The 22974-nt window shown below is 46.5% G+C and overlaps 1 protein-coding gene across 2 annotated transcripts; it reads right to left on the reverse strand.

Annotated features, from left to right (window-relative positions):
- Positions 1-424: 424 nt before the first annotated feature.
- On the reverse strand, positions 425-22545 carry rnf19b (ring finger protein 19B). 2 transcript variants are annotated; one of them, XM_040188213.2, is made up of 10 exons: positions 22356-22545; positions 13671-14824; positions 8550-8749; positions 6449-6593; positions 6186-6348; positions 5070-5184; positions 4819-4959; positions 4528-4717; positions 3553-3687; positions 425-3101 (listed from the first exon to the last, which is right to left on the reverse strand). In XM_040188213.2, the coding sequence occupies exons 2-10, from the start codon at positions 14363-14365 to the stop codon at positions 2663-2665; spliced, it is 2223 nt and encodes a 740-aa protein (XP_040044147.2). In that variant the 5' UTR covers positions 14366-14824; positions 22356-22545; the 3' UTR covers positions 425-2662. The 2 variants fall into 2 exon arrangements, with proteins under 2 accessions (XP_040044147.2, XP_077936878.1); XM_078080752.1 differs by lacking the exon at positions 22356-22545 and adding an exon at positions 14976-15122.
- Between the last annotated feature and the right edge of the window lie 429 nt (positions 22546-22974).

Here is a 22974-nt window from a genome sequence, read left to right on the forward strand (position 1 = left end):
GAGAGGTTATAATCGTAGTACATACTACACAACAATGTATAATTGTTAACATTGGCTCTAGTTTTGCCAACGGTAATATATGTGATGAAGACATTAAAACCTATAGTTTAATAATTTTATATATATATATATATATATAAATATGTTGTTGTGTAGTTGAGTCTGCACTATTGGTCAATGTACTGTACTGTACGATTATAATATATATATATATTCATATATATATTATTTTTTTAAGACATATTTTATATTTTGAAATAAAGATAGCTGAAAAATAGTTATTGAAAATTACACATTGCAAGATTTATCTGGAATAATCTTCACTATATTACTTCTCCGGTTGAGCAAAGACTAAACTCTCATAAATCATTTTGTTACTATGCAGTTAATAAAAATGTCACAACAACTGACAACCACTCGGTACTTTGGTGCAATATCAGATTGTGTTTATTTATTTCCCTAAAAGGTACACAAGTTGTCTTTCACAGTCCTGCATGTACGACCCTTACACAGGACAGGGCTTCAACAGTGACAGGAAATACACAAACAATACCATAACACTTACATATTGCTCTCCCTATACTCAAAAACCTCTTATAAGTACGGGACCGCCTGTGTACTGAATGGGACGTTTCCATTAACACTCATCAGGAAGTTGTTTCCGTCCGCTTACATTTGTGTTTTTTTTCTTCCCACAGGCTGAAACGATAGTTCAGACCAAACAAAACACTACAGGAGCAGCTCGACGTGAAGAAGGTTCCCGAGTCGATTCCCCTGCAGATGAAAGAAACCTGGTGGAAACCGGTTTAAACTGAAGCATAGAGGTGATAAAGTGAAGAAAGATGGTGGGTAGGATTAGGAGAGTTTATCTGCATTAATATTTGAAGTTTTTGGCTCCAAAAGGATGATGAACCTTAGAAAAAGATACAAACATTCCTTGGATCATAAATAAAAACACTGGGATGCTCATTATGTTTAAAGGGCCAGTATGTATCTTTTTGGGGGGGGGGGTTACTGGCAGAAATGGTTCCCAGTCATGTACAATCATTTGAGAATAAGAGTGGTTGTGTTGGTGGTAACTTTGAATAAGACTATCAATATAAAAGTTGCGGATCCTCTTCTCAAAGTCGGCCATGTTTCTACGGTAGCCCAGAACAGACAAACTAAACACTGGCTCTTGATGGGCCCAGTGAGCGGGGACACGTTTCAGTCGGTTGCAATCTACAGCCCCAATGCAAACACGCGGACGCTTTAAGGTAACGAAGGAAGGATTTGTGGCAATATCAAAACCTTTAGAGGCAAACTCTCCTCTAGTTACATCCACCATAAAGGCCCTCGGGTAGGTGACTTATTTTGGTTGTACCACAGACTTTTGTTTGCAACTGAAGTCACTTGTAGTAAAAGATAACAAACAGCAAAAAAAATTCCAGATAAAGTGCTCAAGTGCTCAAAAAAACAAATACATTCATCAGGAGTCCGTTAGTTCATTTACACACACAAACACACACACACACACACACACACACGCACAGCGTTCAAGTAAGCCGGACTGGTCCTGTTGTTGTGTGTTGTGTTGGTCAGTGAGTGTCTATAAGGCAGCCGACTGTCAGACAGCGGTCCGGTCAGGACACACACGGGTGACAATTATGTACGCGCACACACGCACACACACACACACACAAACACACACACACAGAGCCAGGTAGAGTTGAGACAGCTGTTCACAAGGCAGATCCAGCTTTTTACAAATTACTTGGTTGTGACTGAAAGAATTAAATGACTATGAGTAATCGACTGATTACTTATTTCCATATTTATTATTTTTCAAGCCAATTGATTTAAAATGGATTTGGTGCTTCTTCCCATTATACGTTGGATTATGACTGGTTCCTTTTTTTCATGAATGATATTATTACAGTTTATCTTTGGAATATATGATATTATTACTCACTGCTTGATAAAACAGAGCATTTCAACGTGACGCATTCTGGCCTCGTCTCATCGTTGTCACAGCTCAGTCATATTTCTGTAAATCGAAACTCCTCCTTTGTGCAGGGAAAGTGAGATTCAAGTGTAGCTTTGTCATAAAGTAAACCTGTACCATTGTTACAGAAGCTCACCGCCCCTTTTTAACAAGGCATAGCTCACGCAGACACAAATACTCCAGCAAATAACACAACTTCCAGGTCGTCTCAATGTAAATAGTGGGGGAGAAGAAAGTGAAGCCACAATAGAAGAGTACAAAGGTCACATTCATTCACACACCGTTAGTAACGTCCCGTCACAGGCAAACGTTCGCTCCTCTTTGTCCGGGGACTTTTCACCTAATTTCCGAATCGCGTTATATATCTTGTGTAAAATTTGTACCTTTTTTTTCCTTTCTTTTCTTTTGCTCAAGTAGCCAAGGCGTTCTGCACCGAGGAGTAAACATAAATCATCATCTTACAAGTCTCAGAGGTAGAACCCTGACTCAGCGAGGAGCTTGACAGGCAGATAGATAAGACGGACGGACAGAAGTGAACAAACCCCGTCCGTGTTTAAGACGCCGTCTGTGAGTCGCTAAAGCAGCAAACGAGAAATGAAGAAGGGAAAATAACTGCAAGGAATCAAAGAGCTCAGATGAAACGTCTTTTTGTGCGCGGCCCTGGCAGCTGCAGAGAGCTCAGACGTAGAGGATGACGTTACTGTCGGCGGGACAGAGGAGGCCGTCCGAGGCGCTCAGGGCTCGGCAGGACGGGGGCCGCTGGCCAGCCGCCAGGTGGCAGCTCTTCGGGCGAGGCGAGTCACAGTCGTCCGACGTCAGCTCGGCGATGTCGTCCGACTGGGTGTCCGACATCTCCAGGTCGCTGCGGATGCTCTCCGGCTGAGCCAGGGTGACGTCTCTGAGCCCGTCCCTGATGGACACGCCCGGCGACAGTTCCAGCGCCGACCCGGACAGAGCCCCGCCCCGCCGGGAGCTGCAGTCCTGGGGCTCCTCCACTCCCGCAGCCGTTGCCATGGCAGCGGCGCACGGAGGCGGGGTCAGGTCCTCTTCGCTGGTCAGGCAGAAGTGGCTGGGTTTAGTCTCAATGTCCACCTGGATCTCCAGGTTGGTGCACTCCCTGCAGAGACACATTGTAAACATGGTTAGGGAGAAGAAAGGACGAGGGAGAACTTCTGGAAACATATTCAAATGTAGTTTAACTTTGAAATTTGTTTCCCATAAATATTAGGAGGTGAAAGAGAATTCCTGTATTCTTGTAAGCATAGTTGAAAACACAGAGATTTTACTTTCTAATGGCATTGATGCGTTGAAATATAGGGTTCTGTTTGCAAAAGAATTTTGTAAAAACGGTTGGTTGAACCATAAGTACCCTTCGAAACATCCTCATCCCCACCACAACGACAAAGGCAAGGACAGAAATAAAGCAATAAACTTGCTTTCAAAAAAAGTGATTTAACAACAACAGGAGGAAATAGTTTCCTATAAGGAATCCGCTGCATCACATCAACATCAAAACGAATGGATGAATACGGAGAGAGATCCACAGAGGAAGAGGAGGAGTGTGTCACCTGTCGGGCAGCGTGTAGGACGAGAGGATGGATCCGGCCATTCCTCGGGTGCTGGCACAGTCGCTGCCTGCTCCCAGGCTGCCCGTCTCCCTCTGGGCAGAGTCTTTAGCCAGCTCCCCTGCCTGCCCCTCCAGCCTGGAGGACAGCAAACACTGTTAATAAATAGGAACCCAAACACTATACACTGGCACTGGAATATTTAAATCTGAAAATGAAGCTTGTGTTCTGTACAGTAGTTTGTTTCTATCTTAATCAGCAGGATGTCTTGAGATGATGATGATGTCTGGACACTTTAACTGGACTCGACGGGTCAAGACATGTAGTTCAAATTGAGCTTGTGTTGTAAACTGAAGTTGACAAATTAAAAAGAATAAAAAAACAATTATTTGGTCGACTATTGTCTTGGATGCCAAGAAGTAACTTTCAGTATTATTATTAGTCATTGTGTGGAAAGGTCAATGACAGCTGCGCCTCTCCAACTGTGGAGGAAGATCAAGTGATCCGAGTAAAAGCTCCTCAACAGCTACAACAAAGGCCATTGAGTTGTGTCTGTTTTATCAAGAAACTACAATTTAATATAGTCAGAGGAACGTTGTGTGTTGGGAGAAAGAGCAGCGTGAATAATTATACAGTGCTTATCATGAAAACAATTACAAATCCACTAAATGAAATGGAATAACAGCATTTCATACAGGATGAATGCAGATATAATCAGATGGACAGAATTAGGGAAATATTGCTTGTTTTTAATGTTAAAGTGTGTAATTAAATATATTAAATTAAATCAATTATATTATAATATAATAATAATAATATATATATATATAAAATTTAACATGAAAATTAGCATGATAGGCACCCTTTAAGTTTAAAGATGAATGACATTTTGGACGTATGTCCTGTGTTTTTCTCTCCAAAATGTACATATATACTACTACTTATTTCTATTGAACTACTCATGCTTGTCTTTCTCACCTGCTGTACTTGCTGCTGCGTGCTCCTAAGGTGCCACCTGCCAATGTGTTAAAGTGGTGCGCGTCGCCCAGAGTCCCCGGGGCCCCGGAGAGCCCCTCGCTGGGGGAGGTGGTGCTCAGACCGCTGAGCGCCCCGTCCAGACTGCTCTCGCCGAGGCTCGGGGACTTGAGGGCTCGCCACGCATCCGCCACTGCAGAGCCCCGCGGAGAAGATTATTAACAATTAGATCTGGTGAACGGTATCCTGCCGCTTTGCTTCTCTTTAAACATAAGAAGTATTCAGCGTCCTCACCTGTGATGGGACCGTTGTCTTCATCGAAGTCAATGCGTACACCTCGTCCCTTCCCTCTGCTGACACCACAGCCTCCTCCCCGACACAGAGAGATGGGCACCACGCCGTACACGTAGGCCAGCATGATGGGCACACCGATACCTGGGAAGGGACACGAGCAGGATCACACCTGTTGGATTGGGTCTGCGAAACGTTTCCCGTGTGGACCGGGTTCAGCCGCTCGTGGTGTAGAAGCGGAATTCGTGTCTCACCAACGCTGACAGCGGCGATGACGGGGGCGGTGATGATGGACAGGGCCACGCCTCCGGTGATGGCCAGGTTCCTCCGGTGACGAGACGCCTTCTTCAGCTCGTAGTGGGCGTGGATCTGCGGCACGGCACAGGGAGGAAGATGAATGAAACATAAGATATCAGATTCAGTGAGACAGACAGAGCTCCTCAGCATGTGGGCCGTGTTGGAAGAGATGGGCTTGTTTTGTTCCTGATCATTCTGTACAAATCAATTCATACCATTTATGCTGGGCTGGGCTACATTTTGGTGAGGGAGAAACTGTCCATGGTAGCTGCATGCAGTTTGAGGCAAAAACGGACACGTTTTTAGCATGCTGCATAAATGTGTTTTTTTTTGCTTTCTCTAAATTTGAATATTTCTTCGTACTGGGTTCCTTAAATACTTTTAGAATTTCACAAATAAGGTTATACCAAAAATTTGAGACTTGATGATCAAATCAGCCCAATTATATTCACGTGAGAAGAAGTCGGTCCTCATAGCGGTAATTTCACAGAGTGAGAACTTTTGGGAACTTGACATTGCTGTCATTTTGCTGTGGCAAAATGTGTGAACAGTAAGCTAGAGAGGTTTAGATCATTTAAGACTCTTACTTGAGCAAAAGTCTGTTTCCTACACGATCAGGTGTGGGTGCTGATTTCAAAGCACTGAAGTCTGTTTTTTTAGGTCAAGTGTGGTTTGTTGCTTAAATTGTAACCGTTTTTCAATTGTGTAAAAAAGGAACCGAGCTCACTGCAACTTAGAAAAAGGTTTTTCCTCCACAACGTCAGAATTTCCGAATAATCACCAGATGAGGGTTGTTAAAACTATTTGTGTGTTGCCCAAACGCTGTTTTACCACTTCTGGTTCCTGCAGCAGACGATACCACAACCGACCACAAACAAAAAAAACAAAGGTGTTTCTAAGCGTGAATTCTTTTATTGTTGGTTGATTTGTTTTGGACGTGTGGAAGTTAACAGTAAGGAGCAGCAGCAAGCGCAGATTTATATATATATAAATAAATGTCCTGTTAAATATTAAAAGCAGTGTTTCCTACTGCTCCAGCAGCTGAAGCTTCCCCCTCCGAGCGTGTTTCCTACCTTACGGCCGACGTAAACGGGGATGCCGATGACCATGGCGGGAACGGCGATGCCGGCGATGAGGGTGATGCCGACTGGAGCTCCGATCAAGGTGCCCAGCTGCCACAAAATCTTCTTCTTCCTGCTCCAAGGCTTCTTCCCCCAGAACGTGCAGCCAGATGGGCTGTCGGCCGGGAGCAGAGGGGGAGACAAAGAGAGAGAGACGTCAGGGAAATCTAAAAACCTCGAGCCGGTGCAAAGCGTGAAAAGAGAGGTTGCAGTACCTGAGGTAGTGCAGGTCGGAGATCTCCTTCATGCACAGCCAGCAGAACTCACAGCCGCAGACGGCGCAGGTCATGTGATTGCAGCTCCCGTCGTTCATCTTGATGATGTAGGCACCGCAGCGAGGGCACGGCTTGATGTCGTCGGCTGAAGATTTTGTAGCAAAGTTTAGCACTAAGTGGCATTGGTTTCATGGATTTCCTCTTTTGGCATGTAGTTAAAAAGGTTGTTACAGGCATATCTCTTTCTAGCAGATCAATATTTATGTTTGTATCTAGTTAAAAGTACTGAACCACTAACACTCAAATACAAATGTAGATGTATCATATATTATATAATATAAAAAGTAGAAAAGGTCAAACAAGTAAGCATAGCATAAGATTCTGATTTTAGCTGTAAGAAAGAGCAAACTCCACAACGGTCACATCTAATTAGATCTTATCTTCGTCTTTTGGCAACAAATCAAACCCCATCAGAATATTGGATCAGACAAATGCATCAGTTTGTCCTCTAATGCATTTTAAAAGAAAGCCAAGAAAACGTCCATGTAATCTGTGTTTGATGCTTGGAACGCTGTCTGCATTTTTGGTCCAAAATGGCCCCATTTTTCCTGAGAATGCCAGTGTGTGCGTGTGCGTGTGGATGCTATTGTTTGTGTCTTTTGCATTCCACAGAAACACTCCCTTGCCTTCCCTTATTCTGCTCCCAGTTTCCTCCCGTTATCTCCAACCTTCCCGTTTCTTTCGTTCTCCCTCCGTCTCTGTGTCTCAGCAGGTGTGAAGAGTCGTTGTCTTACTTCACACCTGCTGCTCAGACAAAGAGGGAGCGGCCTGGATTGTGTTATGAGGCAGTTTTAATCCTCTGGATTGTTGTCAATCGTTTTATAATTGGCAGGCTGGTTGGGGTGAATTAAGGAGGAGAAAGAGACAGAAGACGGACAGAGGACAGCTGGGAGGGGCTTACTTAATAGATATTTAATCAAAAGGGAATTAAAGACACGCACACGGCCTCACAAATAAAGGACGTTTGCACACACATGCGCTGGTGATGGTAAATATATTTATATATATATTAGGGGTGTAACGATTCATCCACTGAATCGATTAATTGATTTATCGATTTATATTCCTGCGATCCAACTGAATCGATCTGTGCTCCGCAAATCGGCATTCCGGACGACACATATCGATTACAAATCGATTGAAATGGTACATAATCGATTGTATCGATACTTGGAAACTGCACATTGGATTTAAGTACAAAAACGGCATGGATGTGTGTTTGTTTGTTTGTTTGTTTTTAGCACTTTAGACACGTTACTGGATTCAGTCTGCCTGTCTGTGACGTCATCAGGACGCAGCGGCAGCCGCGCGAAACTCGGAACAACAACAAAACACCGCGTGGAGGAGACGACTGCGAGCGAGACATTTACAAACCAACTTATCGATCCGGTGGAAACATTTGGGCTTTTGCAAACACGGAGGTGTTCTAAATAAGTCGCTCGCTGTTTGTAGAATATGTAGAAGCCAAATAAAAACCACGGAAACACGACGGATCTTTCCGGCCGTCTACTACGGCGCCGTGGGATTAAACAACGCCGACAGTCAGGACCTCTAGCAGCGTCACCGCTGCAGCAGCAGCAGGTAACTGCAGCTCTGCAGACGCCTCAGGCCTCGCCAGCACCAAACTCAACATCACAGCAACAATTGCCAAGTTTATCTGTAAAGACGTGCGACCCGACAATGTGGTTCAATATCCGGGGTTCTGTGGATTGATCCAAACATTGTGTAATTATTGTGTAATGTTTACATTGAAAATGGCACTAATACATTTGCCATTAATTGTTGTTTGCTTGTTTATAATATCCATAATTACTTTAAACCTGATTTCCTTACAAGAAACAACAGGGATCTCAGAAACTTTACCTGCACTGTCCAGTAAAGATACTGAATCGATTTCAAGTCACTGTATCGAATCGGCAACCATGAATCGCGATTCGAATCGAATTGAAGTTAAAATGAATCGTTACACCCCTACTAACTATCGATCTACCAAATGTCGAGCATTGAATGTGTGTGTGTGGTCCAGGAGGCGCGTACTCACCGGGCCCCTGCTCCTGTATGTAGCTGGGGGAGTGGTTGCTGTGGGTGTGCAGCGACTGGGCCCTCTGCTGGCGGGCCGAGTCGCAGGTCTGGTTGGGATGCCAGGCCTGCTTGCAGTGGTAGCAGAACTCGGCGCCGCATCCCTCTCGGCGACACACCAGCCGGGGACAGCTGGCGCAGCCCGAAGCGATGACGGCAAACCTGAGAGGACGAGACGCACAAAGCGTGAGGGGCGTTTCAATGAAGTGAGAACTGAAGAAGGGAGGAAGGGATTTGAGGCCATGATCGAAAATCCTGTAATGTAATTAAAGCTTCAACGAGCAGCAGCGTAATGAATCCTAAAATACTTTTACATGAATCCTGATCCCACTGTGAATCAACAGATGCCATCGGCTCAATATGTTGCAGTCAGCCAGACATCTATATCTAAAAAAACAAAAATGTATGAACGCCATATCTAGATATCTATCTATCTATTTATATTTAGAACAGCTACGTTTCACACCAAAATAAAATGATTTCAGCGCCGGCTAGTTGAGGATAGATGACCAACCAGTGGAACAACACTTACAGCTAAAGCACACTTGCTCTGTCAGAGTATAGACTGATACAAGAAACCTTTTTAAAAATAAAAAGACATTTTTACAGTGATTATTCCTGTTTTTAGTCGTGATGAAGCCCAAAATCTTCCCCCGGGGGGTCGGGCTTAGTGTTTTTCAATTAGTAACAACAGTGTGAGGGGGGGCGAGGCGGCATGAGGTCAATCTATATGGATTTCACAAGGTTCAATACTGAGAGAGAAGACAGAGCGGAGCAGTAAATCCATCAGAGGAGGACTTACAGAGTGTTGCTAAGAGACGAGACAGTGACCAGCAGGTCATTAGTGTCGGGCTTTAACTTGCATTGATGGAACACGTTGTGAAGGGGGAACAGAACATGAGCATCCAGAGGCATCTTATGGACGGCTTTCTCTTTTTATCCAAGAGAGCAATGAATCAGCCTGATATGGCTTATGTTCATTTTTATTTATTTCAAACACTCAGACCCACAACTAATTAAGCTTTTTCTGTGGACGTTCATTTCATGAAGAATACATTCATTTCAGCTCGACCGGAGAAACCGCTCTGCTGTTGGGTGAAGTCGGCACAGTTCTGAGCAAATAATGCTGAATGCATCACACAAAGGGGGCGTTTTACTACCGTAATGACAATTACAGAGAGGGAGCGAGGCAGTTATAGGCTGTCAATCACTGAGGAAATCACAAAGGAGGCCAGTAATCCATTATTGTCACGCAGCTAAGTGGGAGAAAACACGCTGGAGGAGTGGCACCAAAAGCCATACATACATACATACATCGCCTCGCCCTTTTCCACCCGGAGAGAGAAGCGACCCGATGGCAGCTCGCCGCCCGTTAGTCAAGCCTTCCAGTTGTGTCTTAGTGACGACGCGACAAACTTCTAAATCGCTCTGGCCTGCCGCCAACACGCCGGCCCCAACATGCCGCCAATTACCAGCTCTTGGGACGGCGTGACGGGCAAATAAACAAACGCACGTCGACGGAGACGGCGGGTCTCTTTGCCGGGAGAAAACGAGACGAGATGTGGCATTCCTCCGGAGAAACGCCTCAGCGCCCGTCTGAGCCTGGACGTGCCTCCTGTGGTGATGACACAAACCGTGCACCCGGCTTTCAGCACGCTTCAAAGGCCTCGACGCTTAAATGACTGGACAGACTTCCTCAAAGGGAAAGAAAGTCACACGTTTGATCTGGTGTCAAACTGAACACGCTGCCCTCACCAAAAGTACATTTCTTAATCAGAAATGTTTTCTCACTCGGTCAGTGGAAGAAAAGACATCTTCTTCACTGCATTAGGAACATTCAGCTTTTTAAAGGCTCAGTTGAAATTTAGTTTGCACAGCTGAAGAACAACTGGAGGAAGCAGAGAGAGCGATGGAGCCTTTAAGCGTGCTCCCCGCCTGGCTAACCCGGGACCAGAACAGAAACAGGTTGCCACGGCAGCTGTTTTCCCTGGAAGAACATTCCACGTCACAGCTGCCTCACGATTGGTGGGTTTTGACGCTGCGCCGAGAGGAACTCGGCCTGACATTTCCAGGACAAGAGAGGAGACAAACGGAGAGAGATAAAAACAAGAGGAGGGATAAGAGGGGCATGTGAGATCACGCGCCGAGATGCGAGGAGACAGAGTCAGGGGAAACGAGGAGGCGTTTTTAATGAGCGCTGATGTGCTGCCCGTTGACAGGAAACGTGCACAGACAGACCTGCTGGTGCTCAGCTCCACCAGGCTCCACCTGGGAACCCCGCTGAGCTTGCGAATGCAACGTTACAACACGCCGAGACGGCACACTAATAGCAGGGTGCATGTGACGGCAGGACGAGCGCAGCGTGCGTGAGCCGGACCCTCACCACAAGATCAAAACCACACATTACGCGGAGCAATGTCACGCGCGCACACGCACAGCGTGTCCTGTGTGAGTACGTATTGATCTGTCTAATTAAGTCCCGACTCCTGTTACCCCTGGCAACGCCGCCTCTATACGCTGCACCGATGGTTGCCACGGCAACTGACAGCCAGAGAGGAGACGGCGCTCTTTGTTCTCATTCACATGAGACCTTTAAGGCCGCATGAGGCGAGTGGGTCAGACGCGTTACTTTGGTTTGTGATTGAGACCTGATGTTTACAATGATGAGTCATAATAGTCACGTTAGGTCCGATCTGCACGCTAAAGACTAGTCAGTCACAGTTAGACTGAAAACATTCACACCGGGTTCCCGCTTGCTGTGGAAGCAACCTTTCCAGTGACTGACAGGCTGAAGACGGTAGATGTGTGTGTGTGTGTGTGTGTGTCTCCTGCCAGGGCTGTTTGAGGTGAATAATAATTTGGACTGATTTAGCTACTGAGTCACTGCTGGCGTCACGCAGGATGGTAAATATGTGGATCAGCGCCACAGTCAACCTCTCTTCCAATGACACAGCTCATGCAAAAACACACCTTGGTTTTTGTGGACTAATATCTACCCCTCGCCCGCATATCTTTACCATCAGCACCTTTAAAAAAACAGCCCTAAAATGCTTTTCTTTCCATGAGGAATGGCCGGAATGTCTCCTTCTGCTCGACATGAGCTACAAAATAAAAGCTCAGCCAAAGAGGCTCTTTAAAGGTGTGATCTATCCGATTTAGACAGAAACTTGTTTAAAACACTCACAAAGTGAGTCACTAATCCCAGTGAGTGAACATTTTCTGGTTACAATGTTGACTTCACATCTAAGACTGAGAGAATGTGTCTGTTTTTCTGCATCTCTACAGGTAGGAAGGAATAGGTTTCCTTATGGCTCAATCAATTCCACATATAGACTATCAACATGTTAGTGAGTAGTTGCCTTTTCATAAAAATGACTTGGAGTTGAAACGCTTCTTGCTTAATTGGATCTTGCGCTCAGCCATCCACGAAACACAGTGACTCTGAAGGAGCTGAAGCAGATCCGTCCCAGCAGAGACCAAACCCAATTTAACTGACAGATAACAGACTCCAGAGAGTGATCACTGTACCTCATACTCATTTCTGGTGCATGTTGTTGCGTTGGAATTCAAGTGTATCCATCCCAAAGACCTTGGCTACTTCTTATTTGAAAAGTCTGATGGTTTGTCTTTTGTGATCCCCAGAAGATGAAACCCCACCGTTTTAAACTGACTCAACTACCCGTTTTGATTTCAACGACTCGCAATGTTTCTTGTTGCACCTCACAAACAGCATCCAGATCGTTGCACGTGTTAGAAAACGTCTCCCCCCTTTATGCCGCCATGGAGACGCCACAACAGACAGAAACACACAGTCATGACGGCCCATTTACATCCAACACACAGACACAACGGTCTTCCCCTGCCGAAATACCAGTATCACTGGACAAACCACAGCAGAAACCCCCCGTGCCGATCCACACACACACACACACACACACACACACAAACACACACACACACACACACACACACACACACACACACACACACACACACACACACACACACACACACACACACACACAGTGAATCACTCTTGCTTTCTATGCTGAAACAAACGCCTCCAATTTGTTCCAGTACCACAACGAGAGCTGCTCAGCCTCCGGACCCGTCTGGCTCTGCCCCCCCTCCGGCCACAAGGCCCTCCAACCCAGTTACAGTTCACACTTCCTTCCTGCACTCTGAAGCAATACGGTTCATTTGAAATCGGGGCAAATAATGAGAACTAAAAGAAAGAGGAACCGAGCGAACCACGAGTGAGCGAAGATTCAATGGACCTGGACACAGATCTTTATCCAAAACAGGATACGTTTTAATCTGAATGTTTGTCCACAATTTGAGAAACGAAACGCTCTCAGATACCAAACTGCTTCCTGCGGCCAGATCTAAGCGATAGTGGAATGCTAGAAGCCGTTTTCCTCTCTGTCTCTCTTGCATCAGTTTGTGTTGCAACAACGATTGCTCTTTATTAGTTACACAAGGGGATTTACCTTCAGTGTTCTCCCTCCCTGATCAAATAACGTGATGGTTTACAAGAAACAGGAAGCTAAATAAGCTACATAACTGGAATTTCTCTTTCTTTCCCATAATGTGTTCACACTGTACTAGAGTCGGTTGGTTGGCTGACACGGGATTGTCTGGCAATGGTTTTGTTAATCTATGAGAATGTTATGCTTTCCTGATTTTAACTTTAAACATTGTTTGGTGTTGTCTGATTGTTAGAATAAGAGATTTTTTAAAACAATGTCGGACCACTTCAAAGGTCGTCGAGGCTTCATCTTCTAGCCGCGAAGCTCAAAACCTTCCATTCCCTTCCATTCCCTACCCCCCCCCCCGCTGGCGCCCGTGCTCGGACGGGATCCATCTTGCATTGTTGCAACGCTTTGTCAAAACCTGTCCACAGACAGAGGTGTAAACATCTGTCTAATTACTCAGAACCTCCCCTGCGGTGGTTCTTCTACAGAAAAGGAATCAGAGACATAAACACGCAGCCTGGCAAACACACACTCAGATTCCTGAAAATAAGCACAGATGAAGAGGACGGCGGGGGGGGGGGGGCGGGACGCTGTGGACAGTGTCTTACCCACAGTCTGGCGCAGGGCACCATCGGCAGTCTGGGTCGGAGGCGAGGCACCTCCGCAGCAGGAACTCCTCGTACTTGTCCAACAGGGCCGCGTCATCCAAGATGTCCGCTACCTGCCGCGGGGACAGTCTCTCGGCGCACTCGGGGCAGCTGAGCTGCACGCGGCTCTCGGTGATCTCGATGCGGAGATACTGCCGCAGGCAGCAGAGGCAGGAGCGGTGGCCGCAGCCCAGCAGCTCGGGGAGCTGCTCTGCGGGCTGCCGCACCAGGCACAGGGGGCACTCCAGCAAGTCGGCCTCCCCGGAGGATGCGGCTCCGCCCAGGGACAGCTGGCTGGAGGAGAGCGGCTTTGGCGGGGGGCTGGAGGAGGTGTCCTCGGGGGTCGCGGGGGTCTCAGCCGCGGCGGCGGCTGCGGCGATGGTGGTCGCCGCCGTCGTCGCGGTCGTATGCGCGGTGGACGCAGGGATCAAGGCAGTAGGCAGCAGCTGCTGTTGCGTGGGATTCGGCTGGTGCTGAAGGGACAAAGGGGTGGCGGCGCCTCCTTTGGGGCCCCTGGAGCTGCGGGAGCCCCGCTTGCTGTGGAAGAGGCTGTGGAAGGAGATGCGGCTCTGGCGTTTGCCCGCCGCGCGGCACTTAGGGTTGGGGACGCCGCTCACGGAGGAGTGAGGCGACTCCGAGTCCTTTTCTGATCCCATTTTCCCAGAAGATACGCAGGAATGTATCGCAGAGGGACGAAGACACACTTGTCCCCTGATGAGATGAGATGAGATGAGAGAGAAACTTACAGTCTGTAACCTCCTTCTCTCTCGGTTACAAGAAACCGAATGATATCAGGAAAAGAAAAGAGCGTGAGATGACAACGGCGTGCAAAACAGAAACAGAAAGAGAAAGTGTTCATGAGAGGTTTCACTCAAACTCTGCGGTGGAAGTCCTCATGAGGAAGACAAAGCTGCACGTCTGACATCTCCGGCAGAAAAAGATTAATGTCCGATCCAATGAATGAGTCACAAAAGAAAAGGAGGAAAACAGACACGTCCGCGGGGCAGAGTTCGGTCCGAGCGCTGAATCCTCTGCGTGGATTGAATTCTCCTCGGCGGCGTTCAGGGCTGCTGCTCCGCTCGTCTTCCTCTCTGCTTGTCGAACCCCGGTCTCGTCTGTCAGGGAGAAGAGAGCAGGAAGTTAGCAGCCTGCTCAGTACGACACACCTCTCTCGATCCTTAACCCTTGTGACCCCGAACCGATAATCCAGCCGTGCTAATTGATTTAATTAAATACACACACAGATCCTGCTAGCCTGTGCTGTACGAAAAACAAATAAATAAAAAACGTGACATCATCGATGGGACCGAGCCGTCTCTCCCTGTCTGTGTGTCACGCTGAGCGCCGCAAAGCTCTTCTTCCACTTCACACTGCGCCGCTAGTCCCGTTGCCACGGAGACGCTCACTACGAGTGAGGCAAACAGCGACCTGCTCTGTGACTCTGCCACTAGTGAACACACACACACACACACACACACACACACACACACACACACACACACGAGCACAGCTGCACTTACACTGGCAAAAACGAATACACATGCAAATATACACAAAAGTACAGGTTGTATTCTTTGCCTACAAAAACACTATTACGTGAAAAAAAACACATCCAAACCTGCATAAACACACATTCCAGATATACTGTTTTTACACCCACACCTCTCCTAGTGAAAAGTGATAATAAGGCTGCGCCCACACACACACGTACACACACGCACACACGTACACACACGCACACATATAATTACAACCAGTGTCCTCACTACAATTACAGGCTGAGTGAGCTTCTGCTAAGGAGTGTGTGACACACTTAAACAGCTGTGCGTTACCACGGTGCGTGAGGTTTTCATTGTGTTGCTCTGTAACGACCCCTCTCTGAATGCTGGGTTTTCTTGTTCTTTATTTTGGGTTGAAAGAAAGGAGGAGAAGTGAACCGCCGAGTTGAAACGAGACCTTCAGAGAAGCTTTTGGAGCAGCCAGACGATTCCTGACACAACAGATCAATAATAAAGTGAGTCTAGAGCACTCAGGAGGCTCAAGCAGAATCCCAGAGCTGTGCACAAATCGGGTTGTGGCTGAAGGCCGAACACACACAAACAGGCGCGTTTGTAGTGCGGACCCTGTATGTCAGACCATTGAGGAGATTGTGACCCGTGTGTGTTCAGGTGATTAACAGATTAGCTGAACAATCACTGTGGAGAAAGAGTCTGATCTCAGGTTGTAACTATACCCGATCCTAGGACTCCATTAACAGCTGTTAACCCCTTTGCAATGTGGTTATTCAGATATTATCCACCAGGTATGTCAAAACATCTGCATGTAATATGAATATCACACTATACAACATTTAGATCAAATCATATTAGTGGTATTACCTAATATTTATTTTTTTAAATAACTAAAAACAACTCTGACTTGGTGTGAATGGGTCTCTGTGCTCTGCATCAAGGGTGGAACCGCCTGAATTTGAACCCCAAATGAGGTCAAAACCATTAACCATGCCAAGGAATACAAACTGCAATCCTGAACCACAGAGAGCCCGTCTGCACAGGACCAGCATCGTTACGTGAGATATGGAAAGTGGTTTCAGTGGAATCTGGTGTGTGTGTGTGTGTGTGTGTGCGCTGTGATCCTGAGTGAGCAGCCTGAGAACTTCACAATCTGCACCGGATTTGTTATTAACATGCTCAACGCGCACACGCACACACACACACACACACACACACACACACACACACACACACACACACACACACACACACACACGCACACGTTGTTCCACACTTGTCCTCCTACTCCACGGCTGCTCAGTTCAGCACACACACAAAATTTCTTCTTCAGATTTGCATTTAATCAGTCGGATCAAAAAACAAACTTTCAACCAGTTTATTAATGCGACTGTGTGTGTGTGGATGAATCGTTTGCCGATAACATGAACGCAAGATACAATTTTGAGATTAAACAGTTCCAATCTGGTTCTCGGGTTCTTTTCATTCCAGTTTGTGTAATTAACTGGAATCCAGGTTAGAATAACACGAACAGCGGCCAGAGTTCTGAGGAAAGAAACACCCCGTATTATGAGGTGTTTCATCACCGTGGTGGAATCTCATGTGACAAGTATTGTACTACCGTGACTTTTTTACTTTTACTTTACGATTCAGAGGCAAACTTTTGATTTTTATTCCACTGCCCGTATTCTACAGCTGTTATTTTAGGGTTATTTTGTGAGTTTAGCAGAGTTTACTTCCTGTTGAGGCAGCAGGAAGAGATAAATATGGCCACAGCTGACACAAGAGCCCTGGCTCTTCATGTAGCTTTACAAGCAGCATTATCTAGTTTCTTTAAAGGGAAATGGATAGTGGTCATTGAGGGGTTCTTCAGTGGATCCTCACCACCGTGAAAACCCTCGAGTTCTCAGACCCATCAACGATGACTCCATCCCCGGCTCTCCGCTCTGTACTAATGCATCAGCACAGAAAATAATGAAGGAACTCCCGGCCTTTCCCGTAGTCCCACCCGCAGACCAAAATGTCCAATTTGCCCAGAACACGTCCATTCGCTGAGAGGCGTTAACAGCTGTTGATTGTGATGAATCACCGATGTGTCCTCCGGCGATTACAACTTAAGGACAAACTAACACGGTGATTCTATCCTCCGGTCACATCGAGGAGAAGAGAAATCACAAGTCAGTTGTTGGTTCAATCCGATGTTAGAATTTGGGGGCTGTAATAAACACTGAAGCGCTCGTCAGGTGTTCCGTATTCAGCAGCTTTCAGTTTGACATGTTGAATTTACGCCTCAGCGCTACGCGAGTGCATCCCTGCGGCGGGGCAAGGCCGACATACATGCTGCAACTAGCACTATGCACGCACACACGCACGCACACAGTCACAGTTCAGTAAGTGCACCTTGCTAAAGCCAAAGCCCTGTGATCCTCCTTCATGAATGTCATAACAGTTGTGATCCTTCTGGAGGCTGCTGCAGCTTGAGGTTTCTATTATTGTGCCCCCCACTTATACCAATAACGGGCGGCCAAATAATAATAACGCCGGCCCCCCAGTACAGCATCACTATCTAAATCCACAAACAAATATTCATTTCAATCAATTCCGATTAGTCGGACAGAAACTGGATTATCAGACGTTTATTAGACAACAAGTTAGTGCATTCCCCGTTCACTCCAATGACAGAGGTCATAACACACACACACACACACACACACACACTTCTTCATTTGTTGACTATGATATAAATTATTCATGTTAGTGATATATTCAATTCAATTCGTTTTATTTTGTAAAGCTCAAAATCGCAAATTACAAATTTGCCTCAGAGGGCTTTACAGTCTGTACACATACAACATCCTCTATATATTATATACTATATGTTAACACATATGGAGCGGTCTTATATTGTAGGTGGAGCTACATCCAACCTTTTATTAAAAAAAACATTTAATATAAACCTTTGGTATAACAATGCTTCTTTTTGAAGGCAAAATGTGAATCCAACAGGAACGTGTCACTCTAGCAGAAGAATACAGTAAAAAGAAGTGAAGTAGAGGTGTAGTAGTGTAATGATTTAAGTAACGAACAAGTTGTACATTAGTGCAGTACTGATAAGGTACTTCCTCCACTTGCAGTGACGCACTGCAGCTTTTCTACAGTCACATAATCACACCGTTATGTCAACTCATTTATTAACGGTCTGTTCCGGAGAATTCCCCTGCTGGTGTTTATTGTCTCGGTTGATTCCTGGGATGGGCGACCTCTGACCTCTCACTGCTGTGCTGCCCGGCCTGTATGTGTCGCAGTATTTACATCAAGCAAAAGCACACAAAACAAAAAAATACTCATCTAGGAAAATATGCCAAAATAGATGTTGTTGCTGTTGCACTCAATGTTGAGTGACTGATGCTTTGTTTTAACACAAACAGAACCGGTCCACAGAGACACGGCAGACCTCTGCAGTAAATGTCTATGCCACTAACCGAACAGTTTGGTACATTAGGCTGAGAATGTTACATGAAAGCTCTGAGGAGGACGCCAGCAAGAGACGCAAGCCTTTTATTTCCATTTAACAATAAAAGACATGTGGAGTTGATACTGTTCAGCCATGAGTCATGACTACAGAGGCAGTGAGAGCCGGTGAGCAGCGTTGTTATGGGGATTTAGTTGCTTCAGCTGCACTCAGCCAACACAACTGTGAAGTTGTTCTGTTTACGGCTTTAATGGACCACAGTTCACCAGCACCGACTGCACGTCATCGCTACTCGAGGCCGAATGTTCCTGCTCAGCAAAGCATAGAGGTCAAGCAAAGTCCCTTCAGAGGAACATTTAGTCCTCGCAGGTTCAAAGCTACTTGCAGTAAGCAGAAGGACCAGCTGACCGGGTTACCATGACACCCTGGATGCCTCCTTCCACCGAACTGAGACTGAACTTTTGATTAACCGCTATGAGAGGCTGTGTCCTCTTTCAAAATCACACACACACACACACACACACACACACAGTCCAACTGTAGTCATCAAAAAACTCCTGATGAGCCCCATTCCTCTCCTTTTCTCATTAGAAGAATAATTCCACCCCAGAATTTAGGCCAAAGACCCGACCTTTGCCCCACCCTTTGTGTGATAACAATCCGTTTGTTACAACACACACAACACAAGCCGTTTCTCTCTTTTCTGTGGGCTCCAAATCAAGCAACCAGTTACCCTTTCAACCGCAAACTGCTGATCACCAACATGCTGAGAGATTGTCAGATGAATTAAAGCAAATGCAGAAAAATAATCTGTTAGGATAAAAAACAAAATAGTGAAACTACAGCCAGCAGACAGCGTTGAGCTTAGCTTAGCACAAAGACTGTAAAGAATACTTAAATCCACCGAAAACTCGCTAAGCAAAGATGAGCTGACCCAAACACGAGGGAAGTGAAGCAATGATTCCCCAGACTTCCTTAGAACTAGAGGAGCGTCTTTGGGAAATATCCGGTGTGTCATCATGTTTTTACTCAATGAGCTGACTGCCTGGTTGAATTGCATTGAATATAAGTCTCAAGATCGAATCTGCCATCAGAAAATACTGAATGATGATATTAATCAAGAGCCTAACACTGTTTTGTGCGACAGGTGAAACACATTTCCATTTCCTTCAGAAAATCAACCGTCTGAACACAGCCGGAGGAGAGCTGGAGTTACTGATTGTTTAATACTCGATACATCGCACACAAACAGCAGGGCCTCCCACATTGCAAACGCCGTGGAAGCATCGTCGCTTCGGAAGCAGAGAGGTTGGATTCTGGCGTGTGCATGAGTGGGCGGGTTGTTGATGAGAGCGATGTTACCGATAATGGAGTCAGTTACAGGCAAGAAGAACCCGACACCCGATCCTGCACTTCCCAGGAATCCAGCTCAGCACTCACATCACAGCTGCACCCAGTGTGTGTGTGTGTGTGTGTGTGTGTCTGGGCATGTGTATAACCCTGCTAACATCTGGCAATGCGGCTCACCATAAAAGTTTTGTTTCTCTATGATGGATTACAGCAAATGTCAGATAAATTTGAATAATACAGTGTGTGTGTGTGTGTGTGTGTGTAAGAAGATAGATTTGTCTAATAATGTTTGCACACCGTTTTTCCGAGGAAACAAAATCCATAGTTGGACAATATGCACATCGTCACTTTGATGACCCTAATGTGTGTCTAATCTCGTATTGATTAGTGGGTTTACAGAAGAAAAATCAGCCAGTTTGCAAAAGGGCCGAGCAGGTTATTGATATCAAATTAGTTGTGTTATTGCGACAGTCACATGAACCCCAAATATATTCAATCTACAGTTAGGACAGAAAAAGTGGAAACAACTACAAATTTAAAGTTAAAACCGGTTTAGTGTTTCTATCTATAAATGAAGGTGGAGGGAATCAGCCTGGGAGCTTCTATAATTAGAGGAGCCACACTGCTGAGCTGTTCAATGTTTAATGCGAGGCCTGGAGGAGTTACAGTCGCTAAAGCAAACCTCTGAGCCTACACCTCCTAACACACACACACACACACACACACACACACACACACACACACACACACACACACACACACACACACACACACACACACACACAGGGAGCAGCAGCAGAGCTGAACTGCAACAGTGGATTCAGGTTTCAGGGAGGAAAAGGCAGAACAATACGCGGAAACACGCACACAGCGCGTCTGACAACTGAGCGCGTAGTTCCCTGGTCGTCTTCTCTCTGGACGAGGCGACGGTCAAACAACAAGACGAGAGGAGGACCTGCTGCCGACGTCGGCCCAGATCATTCCCCCTCACGTCCTTTGAGGAATGCTCGGGACGCTTCTAACTCACTAACGTGTGGCGCTTTTGTTGGGCTACGATCGTATGAGCAGTTTGGGATTTTAAAACCAGCCCTTTTAAGCTACCCTGTCTGGAAGATTAAGATCCAGGCTCAGGTTAGTTTACAGAGCTGCTCATCTTAACGATTCTTCAATGATGTTTTTAATTAACAATGTAATTGGACGACTGCAGACATTTTGACTCGTCATAGACGCACGTAAAACATGACTGATGCCTCTATTCCAATTCCTTTTTTCTATGTTGAAATGTCTTCATTATTGGCCCAGAAATAGGCTACATGAAAGATGTTACACCTCGAAAGAACATTTATTTACAATCGGTCACAACTCTCAGCCTCCATCTGACAACAAACATAAACGAAGACTACTTGCCATTGTTCCTCGGCTTGTTCTCTTAGAAACACACCTGATGGATGCGACCACAGAGACACTGCAGATAGAAGCCCATTACTTGTTATTTACCATCGAGTAAGTGTTCTCACCACCCGGGTATCCACGCAAAACCTACATTGTGTTACACGTCTCGTTACCAAGGCAACCATACATTTGAGGAGGACGGGACATTTCCCGTTTACACCGTCACCAGAGCATCCTTCTGCTCCGAGCTCCACCCGTCTCCTCACATGTACAATTCAATGCATTGGTTTCCTTTATTCACAGGAAAACGCAGCATGTCCTCCGCCCAGGGACAAGGGACCAGTGACTAGTAACCTGGGACTAGTAACCGGAGACTAGTGAACAGGGACTAGTAACCTGGGACCAGTGACCAGGGACTTTAGACTAGTGACCAGGGACTAGTGACCAGGGACCTGAGACTAGTGACCAGGGACTAGTGACCAGGGACTAGTGACCAGGGACTAGTGACCAGGGACTAGTGACCAGGGACTAGTGACCAGGGACTAGGGACCAGGGAGTGGCGGAGCAGAAGGGGAGCTTTGCTGGAAAGGGAGAAGAACTTCAGCCCGTCCTGGGTGACTTGGACAACGGCCGTGCGGGCTACTGACCTGAAGACATTTTGTTTTTAGAGTTTAGGACTATTTCCCGACACGCAGCCGCTGCGGGGACACTGGTCCCCCGTGAAACCTCGCACGCGTTGGTCCTCGCCGCGAGGACAGCCCGCCTGATTGACACATACCGATAACGTGCCGTCACACCCGTGAATAATGACCGGAAGGCTGTACGGCGGCAAACGGCCACGCTCCCCTCGGAGCGGACCGCGCATGACGCTCATCGAGAGCCACGACGCGTCGGACCGGCGGCTGGTCCTCTGCCACTTACCCGCTCGGGACCGCCTCGTCGACGGGGGGAGGCCGGGGGACGATGCGACGACAAAGTCGGCTCGTCTCGCTTCCTCGGTGCGTTGCTCCCGTCTCCGCAGCTTCTCTCTCTCTCTCTCGCTCTCTCTCTGACGTAGTGCAGGAAAGCCCCGGTTCGTGACGTCACCCCGTCCACCACACGGAAACCCCGCCCCGTGTCGTCACCGCCCCTCAGGAACTCGGCGATGCGATAAGGAAAACCCAAGACGCGTTTACGGGACAGACGAGACAAAGGGAAACTTACGGGGAAGTGTTTTTGTTTTGGTGGTGAAGTCAACAAAGAGCATTGTGTTCAATCCCAGAGGGCCATTGTGTTTTATCACTGCACTCAAAAGACGGACAATAGCTTCTGGAACCTTTTTATTGTAATCTTATTGTAATCTATTCTCTTGTCCGATATCCTGTTTCTCTCCTGACAGTTCAGGAAGGTCCTTAAACTACAGGATTTAACGTTTCGAGGGCAAATCTTGTCTTTTGTTCTTCATTTTTTGAATGCTTTAGCAACAATGAGGATTATGATTTCACAAAGTGTTAGATGATACAATTTCAGATACTAAACCGTGGATGGTTTCATCAAAATA

This window comes from Gasterosteus aculeatus, chromosome 10 (assembly GCF_964276395.1).
Source record: "Gasterosteus aculeatus chromosome 10, fGasAcu3.hap1.1, whole genome shotgun sequence".
Classification (NCBI taxonomy): Eukaryota; Metazoa; Chordata; class Actinopteri; order Perciformes; family Gasterosteidae; genus Gasterosteus; species Gasterosteus aculeatus.